Consider the following 25,042-nt stretch of genomic DNA (forward strand, 5'->3'; position numbering starts at 1 on the left):
TATGAGAACTTTGAGGCCTTTTTGTAAGAAAACTTGTGGGGAAGGGATGTCCAGATTTCACATTGGCTGAAGCTGTAGGCTGATGCCTACGCTGATTTTGAATTGGCTAATGCTCCTCAGGTGACAGGCGAAGTGGCTTTTGGGATTTCTTTTTTCCTCCATCTTATTTGAGGTTGATGGTGCTGTTGTGGATTTTTTTCAGGGATTCCTGGTTGCCAGAGCTGAAGGAATGAGAAGGCGTCATGGAGGCCCAGTCCCAGAGCTCGACGACCACTGAGAAAAAGAAAGTGGAGAATTCCATAGTGAAATGCCCCACTCGTCCAGATGTCAGCGAGAAAGCCGTGGCCTCCAGCACCACTTCCAATGGTGAGCGGCCACGGGGATTACCTGCAGCCAAACCTGCAGTCCTGTTCTGTGCTTGGCATTCCTCGTGAATTGAGCATTTGCACCTGGACCTGTGTTTGTTTTTGAGAGGCTAAAGAACATAAATGGAGGTGGTGGGGGGAGGGGCGTGGGATGGGCAAGCTTTAGGCATCTCTATTTTGGCAGTGAAACTACATGTTTTCTTCCAAATTTTCTAATTTGAGATGTAAATGTGATAGGTTATTTATTATAGGAAGTTCCTGTTTTGGCATTTTGGAAATCATCTTGATGAGTCTGGCAGGACTTCAAAATACTTTGCATTTCACATCGGAAGTCTCCACTTATCAGGATAATTAGTAATTAGTTATTACAAAAGACACGAGCGCTGTCTTGTCCAAGTTAGTGAGAGGGTCCCCTGCCAACCCCCCAAACACCCTAAGGAGTCCATTTTAAAATATTTCAAAAGCTGTTAATGGTTGACCCTTCAGTAGTGGTTGAAGGTTGAGCCTCATCTAGTTTCTGAGATGCAGGGTAATGTCCTTAATTTGCGATCAGAGATAACAGAAAGCCACTGTTTCTCTTTGCTGTATGTTTTAATATTTTAAGCATAGTGCTGAAAGGCATCTCAATTTAAGCATGGAGCCTTGAAAATAAATTCCAGACCCCACCTCTGGTAAAAACAGACTGAATAAGTTAATGGTAACCTTTACTTCCCGTCGTTGCTTTTTGTGCCTGCTTTAAGACCATCAGCGCCTTAGCTTTCTGTAGATTTCATAGCCACCCTTGGCCTTCATGAATTGCACTCTGCTTTGCTGTGTGTCCTTGGGAAGGATGGGCTGGCCTGCTCTCCCAGTCCTGGACACTGCATACTGGGGTAAATGAATTTGGATCTGCTGAGCCAACCCACTCCCTCCCTCCCTGTGGGTTTGTGTTTTATTTACTCCAAGAAAGATTTGCCTAGGTCGATTTCTAACTTTTTACATGCAATGAAATGGGAGGGTCAGAATCTGCTTTGGAAGGTAACAGCCCAGAACCTTAGGCTATAAGTGCAGACATACAGTAAAAAAGCTGCACTTTCCTGTCCGATCTGTGCACTGTCTGGTCCCGCTCTCTGTGCCTATGTGTTGCTCACCTGTCCCCCTTCCCCAGTGTAAGCAGTGTGCACTGCCGGCTTGGGTGGGCGAAGGGAGGGACTGTTGTTAAACCTACTGACTAATGAGTCCCATTTTGATTTGATCTATAGGAGATCCATTTCTATCTGAGTTAAAATAATGAATTTACTTTACGTACATAAGAAAATATGTCTCTATTTCTCCCTTGATTCGTGGTCTTTCAAGTCAAGACTAGAGCTTATTTTAATGGAACCAACTTTTTGCGTTATTCCTCCAGTGGAATTATAGAAGGCATATTTTCTCGCTAAAAAAGCATCCTGTGGCCCTTGTTTCTTTTCTCTGGAATTTGTAAAAATTGGACACGCCTATTATTTCAGACCTAGAGTCAGTCTATGCCATGTAGGTGATTTGGGAATTTTAATAGGAATTTTTTAGTGGTGTGTGTGAGTGTTTGGGTGAGTGAGCCTGTGTGTAAGTGTGTGCATGAGAACAGGGGAGGCGTGTAAGTGGGTAGAAGCTGGTGCTGCACCACTTGGAGCCTCCGTAAGCCACTGTCCTTTCTGTGAATTTCAGCAGAGTAACCACAGCGACCTATCCTTGGTGAAGGTGCTGCCAAGTCAGCCACTCTGGTACCAGAATGCATCCTGGGCAGGTTTTTGGTGCTGCCACATTTGTCTTGAGCCACTCTGACCACGAGTTGTCCCCATTAGCTTCCTTCGGGTGCCTGGGAACAGTGCTAACCTCATCAGCCCCTGGCAGCCAGGAAGCCGCCGGGGAACAGTAGCCAGGGAAGGAGTAGTCACAGTTTACACGTTAGTCCTTGAGTCCCAGATAACCACAGAACTGACTGAATCTGAATTCCATGGGTTTTCCACCCTGATCAGGCTGGCTTCTTGTACTCTCTAAGTGGGTGTAAAACATCCTATCTGGGGGCAAAAGCTCATTAGTCAGGTTTGCAGGGCTCCTTCCTGAATGATAGCCTTCCTAGAGCCCTGTGAGCGCTGACCATTTTTTCCAATGTTCGATTTCTGGTAAGGGATTTGGGGATAGCATAAAGAGCTGATCAAATAAAGGGAAATGGAGGTGGTGTTTGCAAACATCAGTGGCAATCCTACTGGAAGGTTCCAAGGAAACCAGCAAATAAGTTTAAAGACAAGAAAAAGTAAAATGAAAGAAAATAAACTTCTTTCCTTGTGTTGGCTTTACATAAGCAAAGCTAATAATGGTAATGATTTTTTCATATAAATGTCTCTGCAGGAGGCATCTAACTAGTTCAGAGCCTCTAGAGGTTTGGGACTAGGATCATGCTCGGGGGTGGAATGGCCCTGCCAGCTTCTCTACCTGGTGGCATGTTGCCCTCTGCCATCAGTTGTGGTCTGGGTTTGATCTGGGTTTTAGAGTTAGTGGGAGGTGGGCTTTTAAAGGTTGGCACACTGTCATTGCCATGGTCACTCATCTATTTGTCAGTTTTGTCTTTTCTCTGAAACATTTCAGAAGTGGTTGGATACCTTTACCGAGGCTGTTCACATAAAGGATATGAAAATTACTTAGATCCTACTGTATGTAGTACCAATTGCTACTGTTTCCAGGGGGTTCTTAGCCTTTCCTTACAAAGCTGTGAAATTTAGAGATTTGTAAATGAACAATTAAAAGTAAGTTCCATACCAAGGTATATTATGGACATACCTGTGTATTTTCTCTCCTATCCACAATTTCAAGAGTGAAAGAAAACAGACAAAAACTTTTTGTTATTGGTGCTGTGTTGGGTTGACTTAATTAACTTTTCCAGCCATTATGTGCTGCAGTTTGTTCCTGATTGTGGAGCCTTCTAGCCAAACCACGCACATTCCTCTGCATGTCCTTACAGATTTGTTTTCTTACTTTTCTCAGCTGAGTATCTGCTTCTAGAATAACAGTCATATGTTTTGTTTAAATGTACACATACACACAACCAAAATGTATGGTTCAAAAACCTGAAGCAACATTTTAAGGAAGGATTTGCCTCAACATTGAACTTGAAAGTAGCACAAGTGAAAAGCTGTTTTGTACCTTATGTGGAGCCAAATTGATTTTTGTAACATTTAAGAACCTATATCAACATAGGAAGCATTCATTACACTTATTCAGGAACCACAGTGTATGTTTCACATGCTATAGTTTGATTTTAAGCTTTAGTGTTAGCTATTAAACATAAATGACGAGAGGACATTTAGTTTTCTGAATATTTGTTCAGTGCAGTTGACATGTAAATGATCACTTTTGGCATCCAGGATGATGTCTTTCACATAAAAAGTATGCACTCAGATATTTAGTTGTCATTGTTTACTTAAAAATCTCTCAATCTGTTAATATGCTAGTGCCTTAAATGAAATGCCTTAATGATCTGTTTTGTTGTTTTTGTTTTTTTTGGGGAATGAATTCATTAGTTTCTAAGCTGCATGTTGTATTTTGTAAATAACAGACTTTTTTTTAAATCTAGATGTCCCAGTGTATTAAACATTCTCATTGTCCTGTTAAATCTCCTTTGATGATTGCAGATGCTGACTTTTCAGTGTGAGGTGTTTTGTCTCACTTTTGGTTTATTATTATTTTTTTAAAGAGGTAATCTGATATTTCTCATTAACCTACTACTCTGCTTTAAAAAAGAAAGTAACTAATAATAAACGTATGTAGGTCCTGGTCTTGGGGATCTTTTATCAGATCTGATAGTTATCGGGAACATACCTTAAAGTGATAGAAAGCAGAAAGTATTATCTTAATGGTGATGCAATGTGAAACCAAAGCTGATAGATTAATAAGGGAGAGGAAGTTCCCTGTTCCCTTTGATTATTTCAAAAAGAAGTGCTTGGTTTTCCTCTGCTTAAAAAAATATTCTTTGAGGTTTCTAAGGGGAAAGTGTTGTGGTCGGCAAATATGTAGGAGATGCTTTTTTTTTTTTTTAAACTTTAACTTTTGATTGCTTCCTGGCCTTGTGATTTTCTTTCAAACTGTCCAGTAACTCTTATGAGTATTAATTGGAATATCTGTTGGTCTCCTTGCTGGGAATAAGATAGCTCAGCATCTTGTTGAGAGTTTGGAGTTTGTCAGCTGTTCACCACCAGGATCTCTTGTCTCTTTGACCTTTTTTATAGTAAGAGTTTATAGACCTAATTCTGCTCAGAAATGGGTGGACGGTTCACACCAAAAAGCCAGTAGATTGTGAGTTTTAGGTTGCCTGTCCCTGTAGATGTTCAATCCCTTTTTTCTTGGCCACATCCCATTTCCTGGCACATGACAGATGGACCGAAAGGACTTTCGGATAACATGTTTTCACATTGTGGGGTGTTGGATAGGAATACCCCAGGGTTTAGGCTGAAAGTTTGAGCTGAGTTTTGGCAACACCAAGGACTTAGCTTGATCAATGTGGGCAAATTCACTTCTCAAAGTGTTGGTTTCCTCATCTGTTTAGCAAGATACTAATCAGACCCACTTCACAGGATCTTCAGGATTAAATGAGGCAGTGCCTGTACATAGTAAGAGCTTAGCAAATATTAGCCAGAGTTATTAGGACAAAGCATGGGAATGAATTAAATGTTATGAATCCAAAACAAAAAGGATCATGTTTTTTTGAAAATACACATAGATTTTGAAATTAATGGAAAAATTACTTTTGTAATTTTCAATTTGCTGAAGTCTGAAAAATAGTTCAAGATGCTAAATAAATCCTCAAAGTGACCAAACATCTTAAGGAAGGATGAATTAAAAAAAAACAAACACCACCACAAAAATCTGTGTAACTTCCTTCTGAATGCCTTCTTAAGATAGAAAATGGAAAGATAATTTTGAGAAAATTTATTTTGATTTAACTTTGAAAACTAACATTGGTTTTATATTGTCTTAATATTAGAAACAACATACAGTGCATCTGCTTTCTTGATTCCTTTTTAGGGGTAAACTGTTTCCTTTCAGGTTAGTGGTACCCATTTATAGAGTAGTTTGTGCTGCATTAAGTTTTATGCTTGTTCAAAGAGCTTTCATGGTTTTAAACCAACTAACTCAAGACGAATAATCTGATTCTCATAAGAGCCCTGACAATCTCTTGAGCTCTCAGGAACCCATGTGTTCCTAAACCTGGCAACCTCTGTCTTCTTATTTTGGCAGAGTGTATCGCCTTTCTTGCAGTCACCCAGGCTTGAAACCGCACCATCACCTTTGACCCCGCCCTCTCTCTGGCTTCCCGTGTCCTGCCAGTTTTGAGGTCCTGGTAGATTTTCCTCTGCAATTATTCACCCATGTGTCCCTTCAGGCCACCCTACCACACAATACTATTTCAAACCTCACTACCTCATGCGTAGACAATTAAAGTAACCTCTCCAATCATTCTGCCCTGATTCATGGAGTGGCTCTTGCCCAATTAATCTTTTAATGCTATACCCCTACTCTAGAACCATCAGTGATTCCCAGCTACTTGTGAAATAAAATTCAAAACCCTTTGCCTAATATTGTGAGATAATCTTCCAAAATCTGACCTCATTCTGCCTCTCCAGTCTGCTTTGCTACAACTCTGCTTTTCCATTTCTAACCTGTGATTTATCCAAATTGAAGGGCTCCTCTTCACTCATGTTGCTCCACCATAGAATGGCCTTTATGCCCAACATCAGTGCATGTTTATCTTCTTCTCAAATGCAGCTCTGCGCTTCAGCTCTTTCTCTCTCCATATCGTCTTGTGTCCTATGTGGGAACTACCTAATAATGCTTGAATTGGAGGAGAGTATTTTATTTACTATTAGTTTAATCAATAGACTATATTTTAGAGAAGTTTTAGATTTACAGAAAAATAATTCATCATCAAGTACAAAGAGTTCCTACATATCTGTCTCCCCAGTTTCCCTTATTATTAACATTTTATAAGTATCATAATGTTTATTACAATTGATGAACTAATATTGATGCATGATGGTTAAGTACAGTCCATGGTTTCCACGAGGGCTCATTCCTTCTGTTGTGTGTCCTGTGGGTTTTGACAAATGTATAATGCCATGTAGCTGCCATTATGGTATCCTATAGACTAGCTGCACTTCTAAAATTTCCCTGTGCCCCATTTTTTTCAATCCCTCCCCTCTTTACTGTAAAACATGAAACTTTTTGAGCATAGCACCTGGTTTGTCTTTTCTCTGCCCCCACCTCATCCTCCTTCAGTGTTTTGGGTTTACAGGGCCCCAGCCTGCACAGTACACAGATCTGCTGGAACTTCCCTCAGCTCTGTGGGGCAGGGGGCATGTGTAGCACAGCAGTGGTGTGGATGCCAGGGTTTCTTCCTGGCATCCACTTTATTGCTGTGTGATCTTGGGCTAAGTGCTTAACATCTCGGAGGCTGGCACAGTGAGTTCCCAAATATGGCAGCTATTATTAGTAATAGTAATAATAGCTATTATTATACCTAATAGTAATACTTTTACTATTAATAGTAATAATTCAGGACAAAATATGGAAGGATTTAATTCACTGACACTTTTCATCTCGCGCCTTTCAACATAGTATCATTTGTTGATAATCTGTCCTTGGGTAAGCTTTAACTTGATTGAGGCAGTTAGAGGGTATTGGCTTACAGAAAATCCTTACAAGTGGTGGTCATCAGGATGGAGCTTAACAAACAAGGAGATGATAGAAGCTGGGCTCAGGAAACAGTACCTTAAGTTATTGGTCTTAAAATTGGTACAAGTTGGATTTACTGAATCAAATTGGTAAGGCTATTCCTTATTCATAAACGTGCCTTCACATTATGGGGTAAAATCAGTACTACTGTGCTGACTGGCTTCCCTGAGGGCAGAGCTGCTCTGTTCTCTTGTGTGGGGCTACTGGACTTCTCCAAAGGGACAGTTCTTGGGTGCTCAGAGAAATCAGGAATAGACTCAATCCGATCTCGCTGCGGTTTTCCAGGCTTGGGAGTAAAAAGAAGCCACAGCATGATGTGTTCTGTTTGTGGAAAGTTTCTGGGTTACCCTGATTACTTGTGACCCAGTGATGTGGGTATTTCATGTTTTCAGAAATAAACTGATCAGAATCAGCAACAGCAACCAAAGAGTGGAAACTCAGGGTCAAAATGGTGCTTGTGGGAGGGCAGTGTCCCTCTGTGGAAGTATCTTGGTGGCTTTCAGCCAGGTACTGCTTTGAGCCCCTACTTGAGGGGCGAGCTCTGTTCCAGGAATGCTAGAAGATGCCATCTTGAACATTGGGAACCCTGAGGGTCCCAGGCAGAGAAGGAGGTGGGGTGATAGTGAAAGCAAAAAGCTTCCCATTACTGTGTTTACATGGAAATCTTGCCAAATCCACAATTTCTGTCTGTTTTTAAAACTTTATATACAGCACCACTCACTTTTTTTTGGGGTATACACTTCTGTGAGTTTTGACAAATCCATTAAGTCCTAAAAATACTACCACAATCAACATGCAAAACAACCCCCTCCCCAAATTTGGATAGATACTTGCTTTTAAATTCAGTGTAGTAATAGTTAACCTTAAGAGTAACTGATAAGAAAATGCATTAGAACTGTGTGAGTTGCTTGGTATTATGATTTTTTTTTTTTAAATCCATGAGTTTTTAAATTCTGTTAGTTACACTCACTGTTAGTTTTTTCCTTTTTGTTTAAATATTTCATATTAAATTAGTGGTAGAACTAAAATGTTCTTAAAAACTGCCCAAAACATATCATTGCCTGTCCTTTTTGAGTGTCCCAATCAACATATTGTTTTCTTTTAGACCAGTTGAAAATACCATTTTATACTTACAACTACAAGGCAGTCATATTAATGAGGGCTTTTTTTTTTGTTGTTTTGCTACCATGAATGAATTGCAGGAGAGGGTTAGAATCAGAACATTTAATGCTGCTGTAACCCAGAAGAAAAATATCGAAAGCTTTGTTAAGTCTTCTTCTTTCTTTCTTTTTTGGTAACATCATTCTTTTCCCCTTTACTTTTACAGATAGAACTTCATCTTAGGTAGGAGAAATTTTTCTGTACAAGTTATTCCTACTCTGACTTAGGCTGCCTTTTTTTTTTTTTTTTTTCTTTTTTCACTTTCTTGTTTTCCCCTTTCTTTGACTCTTTCCTCTTCTTGGTCTCTTTCTTTTTTCCCCCCCTTTAGTTGTAGAAAGTTGAGTTCCATCCCAATTATTAAATCTTAGGAGACCATTCCCACATGGTTCCGTAAATGGTAGCTTCGTCCTGCGTTCTTTCATCTCTTCCCCTGCTCTCTGGCTTGACAGTTGAAAAGGTCTGACTGTGCCATACAATGGCTTGATTGGTTTCTCTGGGGGAGACTTTTCCCTGCTTCATCATCCGCCAGGCAGGTGGACCAGAAAGTCTCTTGGTTCTTTTGTTGCCTCTCAAAGTCCGAGGTCTTTGACTGAATAAATCCGCCGTCATGGGATAATTTGCTAAAAGGAGCCTGAAAGATGTGAGAGAAAAGCCTCCCGACTTGGGTGCCGCATTAATGAAATCACAGAGCCTTGGAGTTTGCAATTGAAAAATCACCAGGAATGCAATGGGTGGAGACGGAGCTTCTTTTATTTCCCATAATAAACTTTTAGTTCTATCATTTAAAGCCTGCCTAGTAGCCCTTTGCTGGCCCACTGGCCTGAGTGTGGGTTTATTTTTTTTTTTTTGCATTTGTACCCATGTTTCAGGGGACAGCCCTGTCCGGCTAAAAGCCATTTGGGTGCTATGTCTAGTTAGTCATTAGATTATTACTAGTGGATGGAAAGAATTCCATATGACAGGACTAAGGTTGAGTTAACACAGGACGAAAAGTAATTTACAGATAGGCTGTCCCCAGCCATCTTTGTAGCCCCTGATAAGGTTTCATTTCAGAATGGATAGGCGACATTTCCACTTACGGGCCCATTCTGCGACACCTGTGATAACAGCTTCTGGATCCTAATTGAAATTGGTTTCAAAATGGATTTTCACTTTTCTCTGTCTGTGGAAAATATTGAATGGACTCAGAGCTGCCACAGAGAACCCCGGACGTCGGAAAATGGAGCAGGAAGCTAGGATCATCTTTCATAACAGTGTCGATGATATGACAGTTTTGTTATCTGTCTTATTAATGAAATCATTGATCACCTGATGAGGGAGATAATAAACTACGTTTCCCCCCACAGTGTTCCCGAAGCTCAATTAGATTCGGATTAACAATAAGGAGGGGGGGAAAAAAACAAACAACGATGGCACTGAAGTCGTAAAGGTTGATGAAAAGTTTTCCTTCTCCAAGTGACCATTTCAGATCAACACGTTCTGAGTGATTGCTGTCCAAGTATTTTGAAATTATAGAAGCCAGCGTCATAGTCGAAGACTTTTCTTTTGGGCCAAGTCACCAGCATTTTTAGTAAAGACCTGTGAAGTGAGATTCAGAAGTAGAAAGGGCAGTTCTGAATTAAGTGTTTTGTAAGGGGGGAAATGGGGGGAGGCGGCAGGAAATCCCCAGATCCTCCCCCCAACCCTGCGATAGGGTGAAGGGATTTGGTGCTTACCCTGGGTAGGTTTACTGGGCAAGAAAGACCAGACTAGGAAAGTAGCTCATTGTCTCACTCTTAAAGCGTGCTGGGAATCCTAGTAAGATGGGAATTAGGTTTGGATTTAACGAGGCGGCTCTATTGTTTGGTGCCGGGCTGCCTTGGAATGTGCCCTCTTGTTCTTCTCCAAGGAGGGGAAGAGATGCTGATGACTCTCATGTTTCACGGTGAATTGTATTCCTAGGTGTTTCTCCATTCTCAGAGCCAGCAAGGATCAATCCAGTCCCATCTGAGCTTGAAAGAGGAACTGTGATCAAAGGCTCTAATGATGTCACTGATCTCTGGTGATTGATTAGGAGCAGAGGTTCTAGAGGTTTCTGCCTTTCCTTATCAATTACAATTCATTAGTGTCTAACATTAGGGTAGCTAGCTCTTCATATCCGCAAAATTGCAGAAATGAATGATATAGAAAACATTGTATTTTTCTTCTGGGTCTGTCTTTCTATGTCTGTTTTTAAAGTTTATTGGAACCATGGCTGCCTTTTACAAGTAACCTTCCCCTTTAAGTATACTGCAGAAAAATAAAGATATCTATATTAATTGGGGTAAGTATTTGGGAATTCAAATTGGGACAGTATTTGAGAGGGAAAAGAGTTCCATTGTTTCCAAAACAGTTTAAGCATATAGAGGTGATTACGTGTTAGGTCAACATTAAATGTATTTAAATGTTTTATTACTTTAGGATTTTGGGGATTTTTAAAAGTCCTTTTAGTTGTTTTGTGGAGCTGTCTAACATTTTCCTCTTGTCATTCAACAATGAAAACAAATGCATTTAATGTCAAGAAGCGACAAACCTTACAACTGGGGAAGATGCCACTTGAAAGAAATTCAGAAAGAGAAACAAGAGAGAACCTGAGAGGTCTCACTGTGGAACTGCTCTTGACTATACTGTAACTCTTGGCTTAGATCCACCTAGAGTAGGGATTGACTGCAAAAACATTGGAAGAAATTCTGTGTTGGAAGGCTCTGCAGCCCAAGAAGAAAAGTTGAATGGAAAATGGAGAAGGTGAATTCTTATGAAAGTGACTGTTAGCTTCTATGGTTTGCTGTTAGTTGTCAAGGACTATTGCCTCATGCTTGCTTATAGCTAATTCCTTTCATAGAAAAGTTCATTTTGAGAACTGCTTTCTGAGTAGGACTGATAAATGTGTTTATAGTCTGGGGTGAGTATCTAAAGAGACAGGATCATGTAAATAAGCCTTTGGGAAAAGATGGTGAGGCAATTATGAATACTAAGCCTTAGTGGATGTCAGAGACTCCCCTTTCACAGAATATTTTTTTGTTCTATTGGCAGTAAGAAAAATAACCCCAGACTCTTGCCTATAACCAAAAAACTTCTAGAAAGAATCAAACAATGGCATGGTTGAAATAATGGGACTTCAGGCAATGTAAACATTTTTTGGTAAAACAGGAATCTAATATTCAGCTGAAGATTTCTTCCAAGCATTTAGGAACTAGAAAACACACAGTGGTCCATTTCACATTATGTTTAAATCAAATCTGTCTTAAAAAAACTAATGTTTCTGGGCTTGTTTTCAAATCCTGGCAAGATTCAGAGCAGTAGAAAAGTTCCTTTCCTATAAATGTTGACAGCAGTTCCGGTGGAGGCTAACAATGTTTTATAAATAGAGTTTGCTTAGCAAAAACCATATGTACGCCTAGTGAAATAAGCTCACATTTATTTATGTTTTGATTTATAGAAAACATGTGCCCCTTGACAAAGCCTTTGGGCTCTTTTCCGCAATTAAAAGGAATCATGGTTGAGAAAAATAGCTACCTTCTTAATGGGAAACTTTTTCACATCAATTGAAAGCATTTTCTTTGATCAGTTTCACACAAATTGAGAATATTTTCATCCATCAGTTTGATCACCAAAATGGGGTGACTTGAAAAAAAAGTTTATAAACATAACACACACACATGTATGTTGTTGAATATTGGAGAATTGAAGATTTAAAAGGTTGGGTGATATGAAAGTGGCAGTGTGCAGTTTTGTAGCAGGAAGATTTTAATTTTGCCTTTATTTTTAAATTTTTACTAATGTTTATTCTTGCTGTAACTGTATTGGTATGGCATGAGGTGGTCTCCTGTGTGGTTTGATTTGGCTTTTTTAGACTGAAGCCTGATGCAGATCTTGTGTGTACCTGTCGCTTGGTCTTCATCTGGCTAATCGGAAAAGCATCTCTACCTTGATTCTCTTTCCAACAACAACAGATGATAAGGAAAAAGAGGGTTAAGAAGGTGGTTTGCAAATCTCTCATCGTTTTCTTTTGAAGAAAAGACTTTAGAAGTCTTTTTTTTTTTTTTAAGAAAAAAGGTTATATAATTGAGTTAAAACGATATGCCTTTTGCTTATTAAAGTCTTTTTTTTTTTTGAAGAAAAAGACTATATAATTTAGAATTTAGTTTAAAAGATGTGCCTTTTGCTTATTACTTTTTCACCAAGTTCAGGATGGGGAACGAGTTGATGAGAAGAAAAAAGCCATTTCTTACTCAAAGAAGGAAATGGTTGTATCAACTGGGACCAGGCTACAAAATACCATTCTGTTTCTAGTCTAGGTTAGATCAGTGATTTTCACACTGTTGGGGTGAGTGGGGTGAGAAGTAGGAGGAGAGTGTGGAGAAAGTCAGTGTTTCAATATAGAAACTTCATAATACATGAGTATACTAATGATATAAGTATAAATCTTACATATAAGTGCTAATATAATTTAGTACCTTGTTTTAATTGGGGAAGTTGGTTTTCTTTTTAGATACAATTGATAGATTATATGTGCTTAAAAAGAATTTGAATTAAAAATTTTCTAATTGAAATATCATTGATTTACACTGTTGTGTTTCAGGTGTATAGCAAAGTGACTCAATTATATCTATACAGCAGTATATACATATGTATGTATAAATATAATTTTTCAGATTTCTTTTCAATTAAAGGTTTATTAAAAGATAATAAAATTCTCTGGGCTATACAGTAGCTCCTTGAGAGTTCAGTTTTTGTAGAAACTCTTTCTCATGAAGGTGGTGTCAGGGTCCCAATCCCCCATGCAGTCACGAATAAGTACCACTGTGTATGATGGCTAATCTCTCAACACCAACATAGCATTTGAGAGGAATGAACTATCTTTTACAGCATGGGGGTTTCATTGGGAATCCAGGAATCCTTAAGGTTTATGCTTCAGAAAATGGGCCAGCCTCCTGAAATTACATTATGCAATGCTATGTGGGTGTGAGTCTATGACCCTTTCGACTCACGATCTAGGATTTTCCAGAGCCTCTGGTCTGCAGGTAGGTGTTGAACTCTGACTGTCTTCAAGGAAAATATTAATTGAGTCATCAGAACTTCTCTTTGAAGGAATGATGGCCTATGAGAAGAGGTCCTCTCGGGTGAGAGATGATGAAAAAGAATATATACCTTTCTCATATAAAATGTGATGCTATAACCACAGTTGTGACCTGGCTTACTTTATAGAGGCCTCCCATTAGGAAGTCAAAAGACTACTTCCACATCGCTTTATGATTTTAAACAGGGAACTTTAGTATATGATTTAAAGAGCTCCTCTCTAGGAACTCTGTCTCTGTGAAGTTCACCTAAGACTCCCTAAGAATTTATTAATAGAAGAATAAAAATGACAGGAAACATGTCAGGTAGATGAGAGGAGCTTGAAAGGAATGAGTTAATGTAATCTAAGTTGAATAAGGGAAATCCAGTATTCTCTTTAAATTAATCTGTGTAGATTACATTTGTGTCCATCTTGGGTTAAAAGTCACCGAAGATTTCTGTTTAGGCCAATATGTGCGGTCACACAGTAAGTCAAAATAACACCAGGGCTTTTGGATGGTCATCTATAGTTTCAGGTGCACATGGAGGGAGATTTTTGCCCCATTTTGACTGAATTGATGATAATTATAGGTAGTTGCTATAAAGCAATGGATCCTGTGAAATCTGAGATGTGTGTGTTCTGCCTTTAGACCTGGTATCATTTATTCATTACCAACTGATTTCTTGCCTTCCTTTTCCTGAGAGGCTTCCTGGGAGGACTTGGGCATGGCTGGAAGGGACATTTGACTCTTGTGTGGGACTAACTCCTCCCAGACCACACTCCTCTTCAACCTCCCAGACATCCTCAGAGAGGGCTCTGCCTGGTTCTCTGTTTGGCATCTGGTTTGAAAAGGTAGTTATATTTTATCATGGCCTCGCTGAGAGCTTTTGCAGATTTCTTTGATGCTAGTTTAGTTGCTTTAAACTTCTTAAAGTGGGAAAAAAAAGAAACAAAACCAAGAGTACAATAAACTTTGATTACTAGGCTCCTAAATACTGCATCTCTCAAGTAACCTATATTTGTCCTTATTCTTTGAGAATGGAATTTATAGGGGGAAGCTGTTCAGATGCAGCCCAGGGAGGGGTGCAGAGTCAAAGCCAGAAGACACCACCCTTCACAGGAGGAGGAGCTGCTGCACCCTCCAAGGAAGATGAGATGATTCCTTATATGATAACTATTAAAATAATGCATTTTGGTGGGGGGTGGGGGTGGGCAGTTCCTGCCAGTCCAGTGGTTAGGACTCCGTGTTCTGACTGTTGAGGGCCCAGGTTCAGTCCCTGGTCAGGGAACTAAGAACACACAAGCCATGTGTCCATTAAGAGAAAAAGCAAAAGGCATTTTCCAAAACATTTCAGTGAAAATGAAACCTAAAAGAGTATGAAGAATGAAGGACGTGCTCACCATAATCCAAGCCTTAGAACTACCATTATTATCTTCCACTTTCCTCTCTCTTAAACTTTTTCTGTGTGTTTAGTTTTGTGTGTTTGTTTTTTTCTTTGGCCAAGCTAGTTCCCCAACCAGGGATCAAACCTGCATCCTCTGCAGTGGAAGTGCAGAGTCTTAACCACTGGATCACTTGGAAAGTCCCTGTGTTTAGTTTTATAAGAGGAATACCTGTTCATTGGGAAATAAAGAACAACATGGGTGTGTCTGGGAATCTCTCCACCGAGAGATTACCTTGATTAACATTTCAGTGTATTTTCAGTTATTTTCTCTCCGTATTCTCTATTGCATACTACATGTTCAGGTAACCACGTGCCAAGGGCATTTTTCCATGTCATGTGCTATCTTCCTCTAACCTGATTTTAATGGTGATATAATTTATCCAACCACTCCTCTATCTGGAGTCATTTATGTTCTTCTTTCTTCCACTTGTAAATAAGGATGTGATGCTGCTGCTGCTGCTGCTGCTAAGTCACTTCAGTCGTGTCCGACTCTGTGCAACCCCCTAGACAGCAGCCCACCAGGCTCCCCTGTCCTTGGGATTCCCAAGGGAAGAACACTGGAGTGGGTTGCCATTTCCTTCTCCGAAGGGTGTGATGAATATCCTTAAAAAGTCTGTGTGCTTTGAATACCTCTTATCAAATTAAACATAGTGATTTCTGTTTCCATCTGCTGTTTGTGAGTGCTCACTTTCAGAAACACTTAATATGAGTGAAATATTTATTTTTTAAATTTAATTTTTAACTGGAGAATAGTTACTTTTGGAATATTACTCAGCTATAAAAAGGAATGCATTTGAATCAGTTCTAATGAGATCGATGAACGGAGAGCCTATTATACAGAATGAAGTAAGTCAGTACGAGTGAAGTCTTTCTGAAGAAAATGTGATCAGAGAAAACACCACCTCTTGTTTTTAAACTGTAATACAGAGAGAGAAGAGTGCATTAAGTGAGCAGCTTTGATGATTTTTCCCTAAGTGAACACATCATGTCAACAGCACACAGATCAAGGAAAAATATCACCAGTGCCTGGAAAGGACCTCTCACGACTTGGTCAGTTACTTCTGTCACCCCAAGAGTTGGCTCTGTCTATCTCTTCTACGGCTGATGCACACGCATCTGGATGACTCCCAGTGTTTGGCTCTAAGGAGTGTTGACTAATAGTCAGTTACCTGACTTTTGCTGGACCTGTGTGCACATTTCTATTGGTTAGATACCTAAGGATGAAATTGCTACATCCTAGGGCTGCATAATGGCACCCCACTCCAGTACTCTTGCCTGGAAAATCCCATGGACGGAGGAGCCTGGTAGGCTGCAGTCCATGGGGTCGCCAAGAGTTGGATACGACTGAGCGACTTCACTTTCACTTTTCACTTTAATACATTGGAGAAGGAAATGGCAGCCCACTCCAGTGTTCTTGCTGGGAGAATCCCAGGGACAGGGGAGCCTGATGGGCTGCCGTCTATGGGGTCGCACAGAGTCGGACACGACTGAAGTGCCTTAGCAGCAGCAGGGCTGCATATGTGTGCTAAGTCACTTCAGTTGTGTCTGACTTTTTGCGATGGTAGCCCTCCAGGTTCTTCTGTCCATGGGATTCTTCAGGCAAGAATGCTAGAGTGGGTTGCCATACTCTTCTCCAGGAGTTCTTCCCAACCTAGGGTTCGAACCTGTGTCTCTTATGTCTCCTGTATTGGCAGGCAGGTTCTTTACTATTAGTACCACCCAGAAAGCCCAGGAATGCACATAGTTAGCTTTAATAGATGCTGACCAATCGTTTTCCCACGTGGTTGTACACGTTTGCTCTTTATTGTTGCCAGCTCTAGGTATTTTCTTTATTTTCCTTGTAGCCATTCTGTTGGCTCGTAGTATTCGATTGTGTTGTGTTTAAGTTTTTTTTCTTGGCCTTACTGCATGGTTTGTGGGATCTTAGCTCCCGAAGCAGAGATTGAACCTGCACCCTTTGCATTGGAAGCATGAAGTCTTACCCACTGGACTGCCAGAGAAGTCGCTCCGTTGTGGTTTTAATTTGTTCCTGATGACTAAGGGAGTTAGGCATCTTTTTAGATACTTACTGGTCATTGGAATATCCTCTTTTGTGAAGAATCTGTCATGTCTGTTGGAATCTCTTTTTTAAATTTGTAGTTCTTTGAGGGTAAATAATTATTAAGTAGTTTTTTCAATCATGGATTTGGAATGATATCTGACATTGCCTTCAAGTATTTTATAGCTTCTTATTCTGAACTCTTTTATGTTGTTGACCTGTCTGTTATTTAGCCAGTACCACACTGTTTCAGATGTCATGACCTGTAATGTATTTTATTTGAAAGTGCTATTATCTTTTACTATTCTTCCTTTTCAAATGCTTCTTGGCTCATTTTCAACCTTTTTTCTTTTAGATGAATTTTAAGAACACCTTTTTGGAATTACATTGTTTATGAATTTATGTGTATGTAGCAGAAGTCGAAAAACATGAATGGATGCAATTAATTTCAGCAGGAGTGGTTGCCTCTGGGAGGAATGGAAAGGGAGTAAGATGTGGGGGAGTTCAGTTGTATGTGTAGCATCTTCTTGCAAGACAAAAAGTTTTAAGCAAATTTGACAAAATATTAACATGTGTTAAATCTGGGTGGTGAATATCCTGATGTTACTTATGTCATTCTCTGAAATATGTCATAATGAAAAGATTCCCCTTTGAGATTTTATTTGAATTATATTCAGCTAACTTAGCCAGGCATTCCTATAATTATATTGGCTATAAGAAGCAGCCTTGGTTGTTTTTCTGCCTCATTTTCACAAGGTTATTCCCTTCCCAGACATACATCAAAGCACATATAAATGTACACTCTTTGGCGCCCACATTCTGCATTCATCTTCAGAAGTATTTTTTTTTTAATCTGACACTTATAAGAAAATACGTAGGAAATAACAGTTGGCAAGACCTAACAGGTGTTTGCTTTATTTTCACCTTTTATACATTAACATGTCCTGGAAGCAATTTAGTTTTATTTTTGTTTCATCTGTCTTGTATTGAAAGTTGCAGGGACATTGATGAGGACTTGGGTTAATGTAAATACCTCTTATATTCGCTCAGGACAGATCCGATGCTCCAGCTTCTTGGCATCAGGCAAAGGTTTTTATCAAGTGCCAGCAGCCGCCCTCTCCATCTATGCCTTGAGAGTGGTATCTGTTTCGTGGTGGCTTTTTGTACTGAAATCAGTCAATGCCAGGGTCAAGGATTAAGAGTGGTTGAGGGTCTTGGTTATTTGTGTGTTGTTAGGAAAAGATTGATTCAATGGAAAAGTCCAAAGGAATGATGGTACTCTCACTTTGACCTTGGAGTAACCTTGGTTAACTCATGATTTTAGTTCGTGAGTTGTGTCCGACTCTTGTGACCCCATGGACTGTAGCGTTGTCTCTGGGGTTATGTCTTTGAGACAGAAGAAAATTCTCTCTCTGTGGGATTTTCCAGGCAAGAATGCTGGAATGGGTTGCTAATTGTTTCTCCAGGACATCTTCCCAACCCAGGGATCAAACCTGGGGGTCCTGCATTGCAGGCAGATTCTTTACCAACTAAGCCACCAGGGAAGCCCTTAACTCATGACTGGGGAGTGCGGGATTTAAGAAGATGCTGGGTGTGGCCAGGTTGAAGGAGAGGTCTGTGAAGGGTCCCGCCTCAGTCCTGTGTATGACTTGCTGCTTATGATGCATGTGTATTAGACAGAACTCATAAAAAGAGGCAAATCACAAACACCTTTAAGGATGCTGAGGGGCAAGAATATTCATGTCTTTGAAGGTAGGAAGTGTTGCCATGAAGGGTGTAATTCCAGTAGCTTTGTAAGCCTTCATACACTTGAAAGCATGCCCACAACCTGTTGCCTAAAGCTTTTGGAAATAATTTAGAGACGCGACTCTTGTTGATTCTCCAAATTTCAGATCTTCTAGCATTTTGTTGGCTTTTTGTCTGGGGATATGCACATTCACCAGAGTCATGCCAATAAGCACAGAAAATCTGCCAGCCCACAGAGAAATTCTAACTTCCTCCTTTTCCCACAGGAGTGTCTCGGGAAATCGCACATACAATAGAACTTTTCATGTCTAGACCCTGCCCCGGGGATTTCTGTCTAATAAAAACCTTTTATTTCCCCCCTTAAGCATACTCATATGGAACAAAGCTCAGGAAGAAGTTGGGGACAGAATGAAGGGAAAGAAAATACAGAAAATCCTGGACCATCTGATTTTCCCAAGTTTGCTTTGCACCCAAGTCCAGGCAATTACAAGTGTAAGATTCTCTCTTTTTTTTTTTTTTTTTAAACTGATGTGCTGCCTGTCATCAACATTCTTGAGGCTGTGCTAAGTGCCAGACACTGTGTTTGAGTATGTAGATGAATAGAATATGGGTTCTACTCAAGATACTTGTAAGTGAAGGAGCAAACAATTTACTGTACACTGATTATGTACAATATAAATGATACCTACAGAGTATCAAGGAGAGTATCCTCAAAGACATACTACTTGAGTTAGTTCTTTTAAAGGTAATTGGTTAAGGCAGGGGTGGACAGGACTCTGGACAGGGGGCTGGAGGGTAAAACAAGAAGAAAGGCGTTCGAGGTAGAGGAAACTATATAACCTAAGACTTGGGAGTGGGATGTTCTTGGTGATTTGGGGAATTGACTGTGATCACTGTAGGGTGCTTATTGGATGGGCATGGGTTGGGGATAGAGAGGCTGATCATTGAAAATGCTACTGAAGAGGCATGGTGAAGTCTCTCAGTTGTGTCCGACTCTTTGCGACCCCATGGACTATAGCCTACCAGGCTCCTCTGTCCATGGGATTTTCCAGGCAATAGTACTGGAGTGGATTGCCATTTCCTTCTCCAGGGAATCTTCCCGACCCAGGGATTGAACCCAGGTCTCCCACATTGTAGATGGACGCTTTACCGTCTGAGCCACCAGGAAGTCCATGTGGAGTCCATATTATGGTGGAGACCCATGAATGCACAGCTATGGAGTTTGGGCTTCATCCTTAAGGTGAGTGTGGAGGGGAATCATAGGGTGTTATCTGCTTAAAGATATATGTTTGGCCGCAGTAGGAAGGATGGCTGGCAGTGGGGAGAATGGAAGCATCCTGGGCATCAGGAGGCAGCAGTAACTTGGTAGGGAAGTGGAGGGCAAAGGACACCATGCAGAGGAAGGCAAGGACGAATAAGACTGTGGACAGAGAGATGAGTGGGACTTGAAGGAAGAGAAGGGTGGGGTGAGAGGAAGTAATCTGGTTTTACTTATTTATTAAAAAAATTTTTTTTGATGTGGGCCATTTTAAAGTCTTTATTGAATTTGTTGCAATATTGCTTCTGTTTTACATCTGTTTGGTTTCTTTGACTGTGAGGCACATGCAATCTTAGCTCCCTGGCCAGGGGTCGAACCCCTCACCCCTGCATTGTCGTCTTAGTGACAGTCTTAACCATTGAATCACCAGGGAAGCCCCAGTAATCTTGTTTTAAAAGTTTCAGTTTCCAGTATTTATTTGAACTGAACACCCAAAGCTCTGGAGAAAGGTGAGGGCCGAAGATAAAAATTCCAGGTTCATCTCCGAGGTTGGTTGATAGTAAAGACAGTGGGAATGAATGAATGGGATGGAGAAAGGGCCATGTCTGGAGCTGAGACTCAGCAGGAGCATGAGTTGGGGAAGGTATTGAGATAGAGGACAAGAACCAAAGAGACTAAGGTTTTTAGGAAGGAAGGAGATGGTGTGGGGGTTGGGGGAGTGCTGTTTCCAATGTGTCAGAGAGGCTAGGAGGATTGAGAGCTGGGAAGACAGCATAGACTCTGGCAACTGCAACTTGAAATGGGTGCAGCTGTCCGGAGCAAGGGCTGGAGGGCTAGACACAGTGGGTGTCAGCGCAGGTTTGTAGGAGCCAGAGAAGGCGACGTACTGCATGCAGGTCACTCTTTAAAGGAAGGAAAGGGGAGAAATAGCACTGAAGCTGTTGGGGTTAAGCACATGCAGCTGGGGTTAAGGAAATGTGCTTTTAGGATGGGGGACCTGAGTCTGATTGTAGGTGGAGGGCATTGAAGGAAGATAGCACGGAGGTGTAGGGGTGGTGATGATGACGGATGAGGCTGGGTATGTCCCCTGGGCATAGTGCTTCTCAAGCCCGCCTGCACTTCGGACGTTGAGACCTGCAGCTCTGGCCTTGGGGCTGGTCGTTAAAGCTTCTGGGGTGATGCCAGTGTGCATTCAGGCTGTGAATCTCTCCTCTGGAGGAAGAGATGGGAAGGGAGCCTTTCATCTGGGAAAGATGGGAAGCAGGATGGCAGGGGGACTCCTGGGTAGAATCTGGATTAAAAACTAGAGGGAGGCAAGGAGGGAGATTAAGAGATGCTGCTCCCACTTTCCCTTGTTTTCTCAGTAAAGGGTGATAGAGTAGTGGGGGCAGCTGTAAGAAAGGCAGGTCTCTTGTGAGGAATGGGAGAAAGTGCTGAGGACATAGGAAGAGGGCTGCCCAGTCCTGTCGGGGGCCCAGCTATGGTCAGGCAGGGTCATTTTGTCACCACATCCACAAACCCCATCCATTCACAGAGCTTCTAGCAGAACAGAGGGGACAGGTGGCTGACCCAGGCTTACGAGATTGGCAGCCCAGGGGCCTGGAGGACACAGAGAAGGCTGGGGGTGTGTTTCCCATCTGTTCTCTCACCCCATCCACCTGGTGATACATGTGTGGGTCAGGAAGGTTCACAAACTTCAGTCTTTTTTTTTTTTCCACCATGAGAGGACATTTATAAACTAACCCTTGTAGAGATGAGACCTGTAATCTTGCCTTCATTCATAGGGATGCTAACCAATTCTGCTTAGTTGATCATTGCCATAAAATGAGTCGAATCAATACTGACTCCACTGTCCTGACATAAATTGCTTTCTTTTAGTAGAATTGCTGTCTTGCATGGTTTCATAAATAGGAGACGGGATGCTTTGTTGTATGTGTGTGTGTGTGATCCTGTGAATTTCAGGTGAGGTCAGATTTGGGGGAAAACATTAACCAAAGAAAGGCCAGTCCTCTGTCTTTGGAATCTTGTTGTAATCTGATTTACTGTAAGTTTTAAATATTAACTTTTTTTTTTTTTAAGAAACACAGATTCCTTTTCACTTGTGTATTTTTCTATATATATCTCTGATCTTGTATTTTTCTATGTTGTTGTTCAGTCACTCAGTCCTGTCGATTGAGACCACATGGACTGTGGCAGGCCAGGCTTCCCTGTCCTTCACTGTCTCCCAGAGCTTGCTCAAACTCATGTCCTTTGAGTCAGTGATGCCATCCAATTGTCCTGTCCTAAGTTCAGTTGCTCAGTCATGTCCGACTCTTTGTGACCCTGTGAACCGCAGCATGCCAGGCCTCGCTGTCCATCACCAACTCCAGGAGCCTACCCAAACTCATGTCCATTGAGTTGGTGATGCCATCCAAACACCTCATCCTCTGTCGTCCCCTTCTCCTCCTGCCATCAATCTTCTCCAGCATCAGGGTCTTTTCAGATAAGCTCTTCTCATCAGGTGGCTAAAGCACTGGAGTTTCAGCTTCAACATCAGTCTTTCCAGTGAACACCCAGGACTGATCTCCTTTACGATGGACTGGTTGGATCTCCTTGCAGTCCAAGGGACTCTCTAGAGTCTTCTCCAACACCACAGTTCAAAAGCATCAATTCTTTTGCACTCAGCTTTCTTTATAGTCCAATCCTCACATCCATACATGACTACTGGAAACACCATAGCCTTGACTAGACGAACCTTTGTTGACAAAGTAATGTCTCTGCTTTTTAATATGCTGTCTAGGTTGGTCATAACTTTGCTTCCAAGGAGTAAGCGTCTTTTAATTTCATGGCTGCAATCACCATCTGCAGTGACTTTTGGAGTCCAGAAAAATAAAGTCAGCTACTATTTCCACTGTGTCCCCATCTGTTTGCCATGAAGTGATGGGACTGGATGACATGATCTTAGTTTTCTGAGTGTTGAGCTTTAAGCCAACTTTTTCACTCTCCTCTTTCACTTTCATCAAGAGGGTCTTTAGTTCTTCCTTGCTTTCTGCCCTAAGGATGGTGTCATCTGCATATCTGAGGTTATTGATATTTTTCCTGGCAATCTTGATTCCAGCTTGTGCTTCCTCCAGCCCAGTATTTCTTATGATGTACTCTGCATGTAAGTTATATAAGCAGGGTGACAATATACAGCCTTGACGTACTCCTTTGCCAGTTTGGAACCAGTCTGTTGTTCCATGTCCAGTTCTAACTGTTGCTTCCTGACCTGCATACAGATTTCTCAAGAGGCAGGTCAGGTGGTCTGGTATGCCAGTCTCTTTCATAATTTTCCACAGTTTATTGTGATCCACACAGTCAAAGACTTTAGCATAGTCAATAAAGCAGAAATGTCAATAGCATAGTCAATAAAGCAGTAGGTGTTTTTCTGGAACTCTCTTGTGTTTTCGATGATCCAGCGGATGTTGGCAATTTGACCTCTGATTCCTCTGCCTTTCCTAAAACCAGCTTGAACATCTGGAAGTTCACGGTTCACGTACTGCTGAAGCCTGGCTTGGAGAATTGTGAGCATTGCTTTACTAGCGTGCGTCTTGTCCTGCTGCTACGTTATTTTCTATATGGGATTTTTATTTCTTTTATATGGAAAGCATGTTAAAATGGCTTTTTAAAAAAACATTTTGTTCATGTATTGCTTAGCATTTCTGAAAATAAATGGTTAGGAGTTGAATTTGTCTCAGCCTGGAAAGATGCTGGAGGGATACTTGGAACTGAGTTTTACACACCTACACTCACTCACTTTCCTCCTCATTCGCAGTTGAAGTTGCTTAAAGGCTTGAAGCTGGGCAGGAGAGGACAGTCAGGGAGCACTGACTAAGCTTAGTGGAGGAGGACTGTCTTAGCAGCTGGAGAAGGAAATCAGGGACCCTGAACATCAGGTAGTTGGACGTGTCTAAATGATGATGGAAGCGGCAGGTTAGTGCAGCAGAATATGGCCAAGGACCAGACCAGGGACACAAAGTAGCATTTTCCCTTGCCAGCTGCCCCTTCTATAAAGCAGATTATTTTCAGACTTATTTACAAAACAGAAATAGACCCACAGTTGTAGGAAATAAACTTGTGCTTACCAAAAGAGAGAAATGGGGAGGGATAAATTAGGAGTTTGGGAATAACATAAACACAGCTATGTATAAAATGCATAAGCAACAAGAACCTACTGTATAGCAGAAAGAAATCTACTCAGTATTTTTTTTATAACCCATAAAGAAAAAAATTCTGAAAAAGAGTAGATGTGTATATTTAATGAAATCACTTTGCTATACACCTGAAACTAACACAACATTGTAAATCAATTATACTTCAATTAAAAAGAAAGGAGAAAGATTATTTTCATAGGAGAAACCACGATTAGGTAAGTGGAGAAGATCAGTGTGTACAGTGTCTGGAGGGAGGAAGCCTGAATTGTCTGAGTATAGGTGATGCCCCCTCAAAGCCTCATGAAGACCCTCAGCACCCAGGCATCCCTTGCCCTATGGTAAGACCTGCCCGTTATGCTTGCAGGACCAACTAGGTGATTTCATGGTTTCTGCTTCTTTCTTTCTGTTACCAATGATGCTAGAGTGGCAGCGTTGGGAATTTTGATGTGGTAACAGATAGACGTGTGGAGTCTTAGCAGTTGCTTCCTGAAAAATAGCTTCAGAGGAGCATGAGGGCGAGCATTAAGGCAGCTTTGTTTCCTTGAACCAAAATAGGTTCAGTGTTTGTGAATTCAGAAAGCATGACCATCTTATTAAACCAAATAAAGAGCTTGTGGACAGCTTGGATGTCTGGGGAAGGAGGGCAGGAGCTTAAGAAAGAACCGTTCTGGTTGATGCGCTCCCAACCTGTGCCCTTTGCTTCCCCCCTGCTTCCGTGGCTAGGAATTTATGATGGATCTTTCAGAGGAATTCCCCTCGCTTCTGCTGAGATGTGATTCCATTCACCAAGTCACAGCCTGGGTGCTAAACACCCATATTACAGACAAGAAAACAGGCTGGGAGATCGGTTTTTCCAAGTTCTCCTGGCAAGCCTGCCCTGGGCCCATGCTTTCCTGACTCTCGGCGTCCTGACATCCAGAGTAGGGTGGGAGGGAGTGGGGACTGAGGAAGTCGTGTAGTATTATAGTTTTGTGTCTTGAATCAAAGATCAAGAATTGGCAGGACTTCCGTGGTGGCCCAGTGGGTAAGTCTCTGT

General features: G+C 41.2%; 1 protein-coding gene across 1 annotated transcript in view; it reads left to right on the forward strand.

The window, feature by feature from the left end:
• The window catches only part of GLI3 (GLI family zinc finger 3), a 312,258-nt gene that overhangs the window by 13,883 nt on the left and 273,333 nt on the right, over positions 1-25,042 (forward strand). The window contains exon 2 of the mRNA XM_052638613.1: positions 203-366. Within this exon, the coding sequence (XP_052494573.1) occupies positions 243-366 (124 nt within the window). The 5' untranslated portion in view covers positions 203-242. The remainder of the gene's footprint in view (positions 1-202; positions 367-25,042) is intronic.

The sequence above is a fragment of the Budorcas taxicolor genome, chromosome 4 (genome assembly GCF_023091745.1).
Source record: "Budorcas taxicolor isolate Tak-1 chromosome 4, Takin1.1, whole genome shotgun sequence".
NCBI lineage: Eukaryota > Metazoa > Chordata > Mammalia > Artiodactyla > Bovidae > Budorcas > Budorcas taxicolor.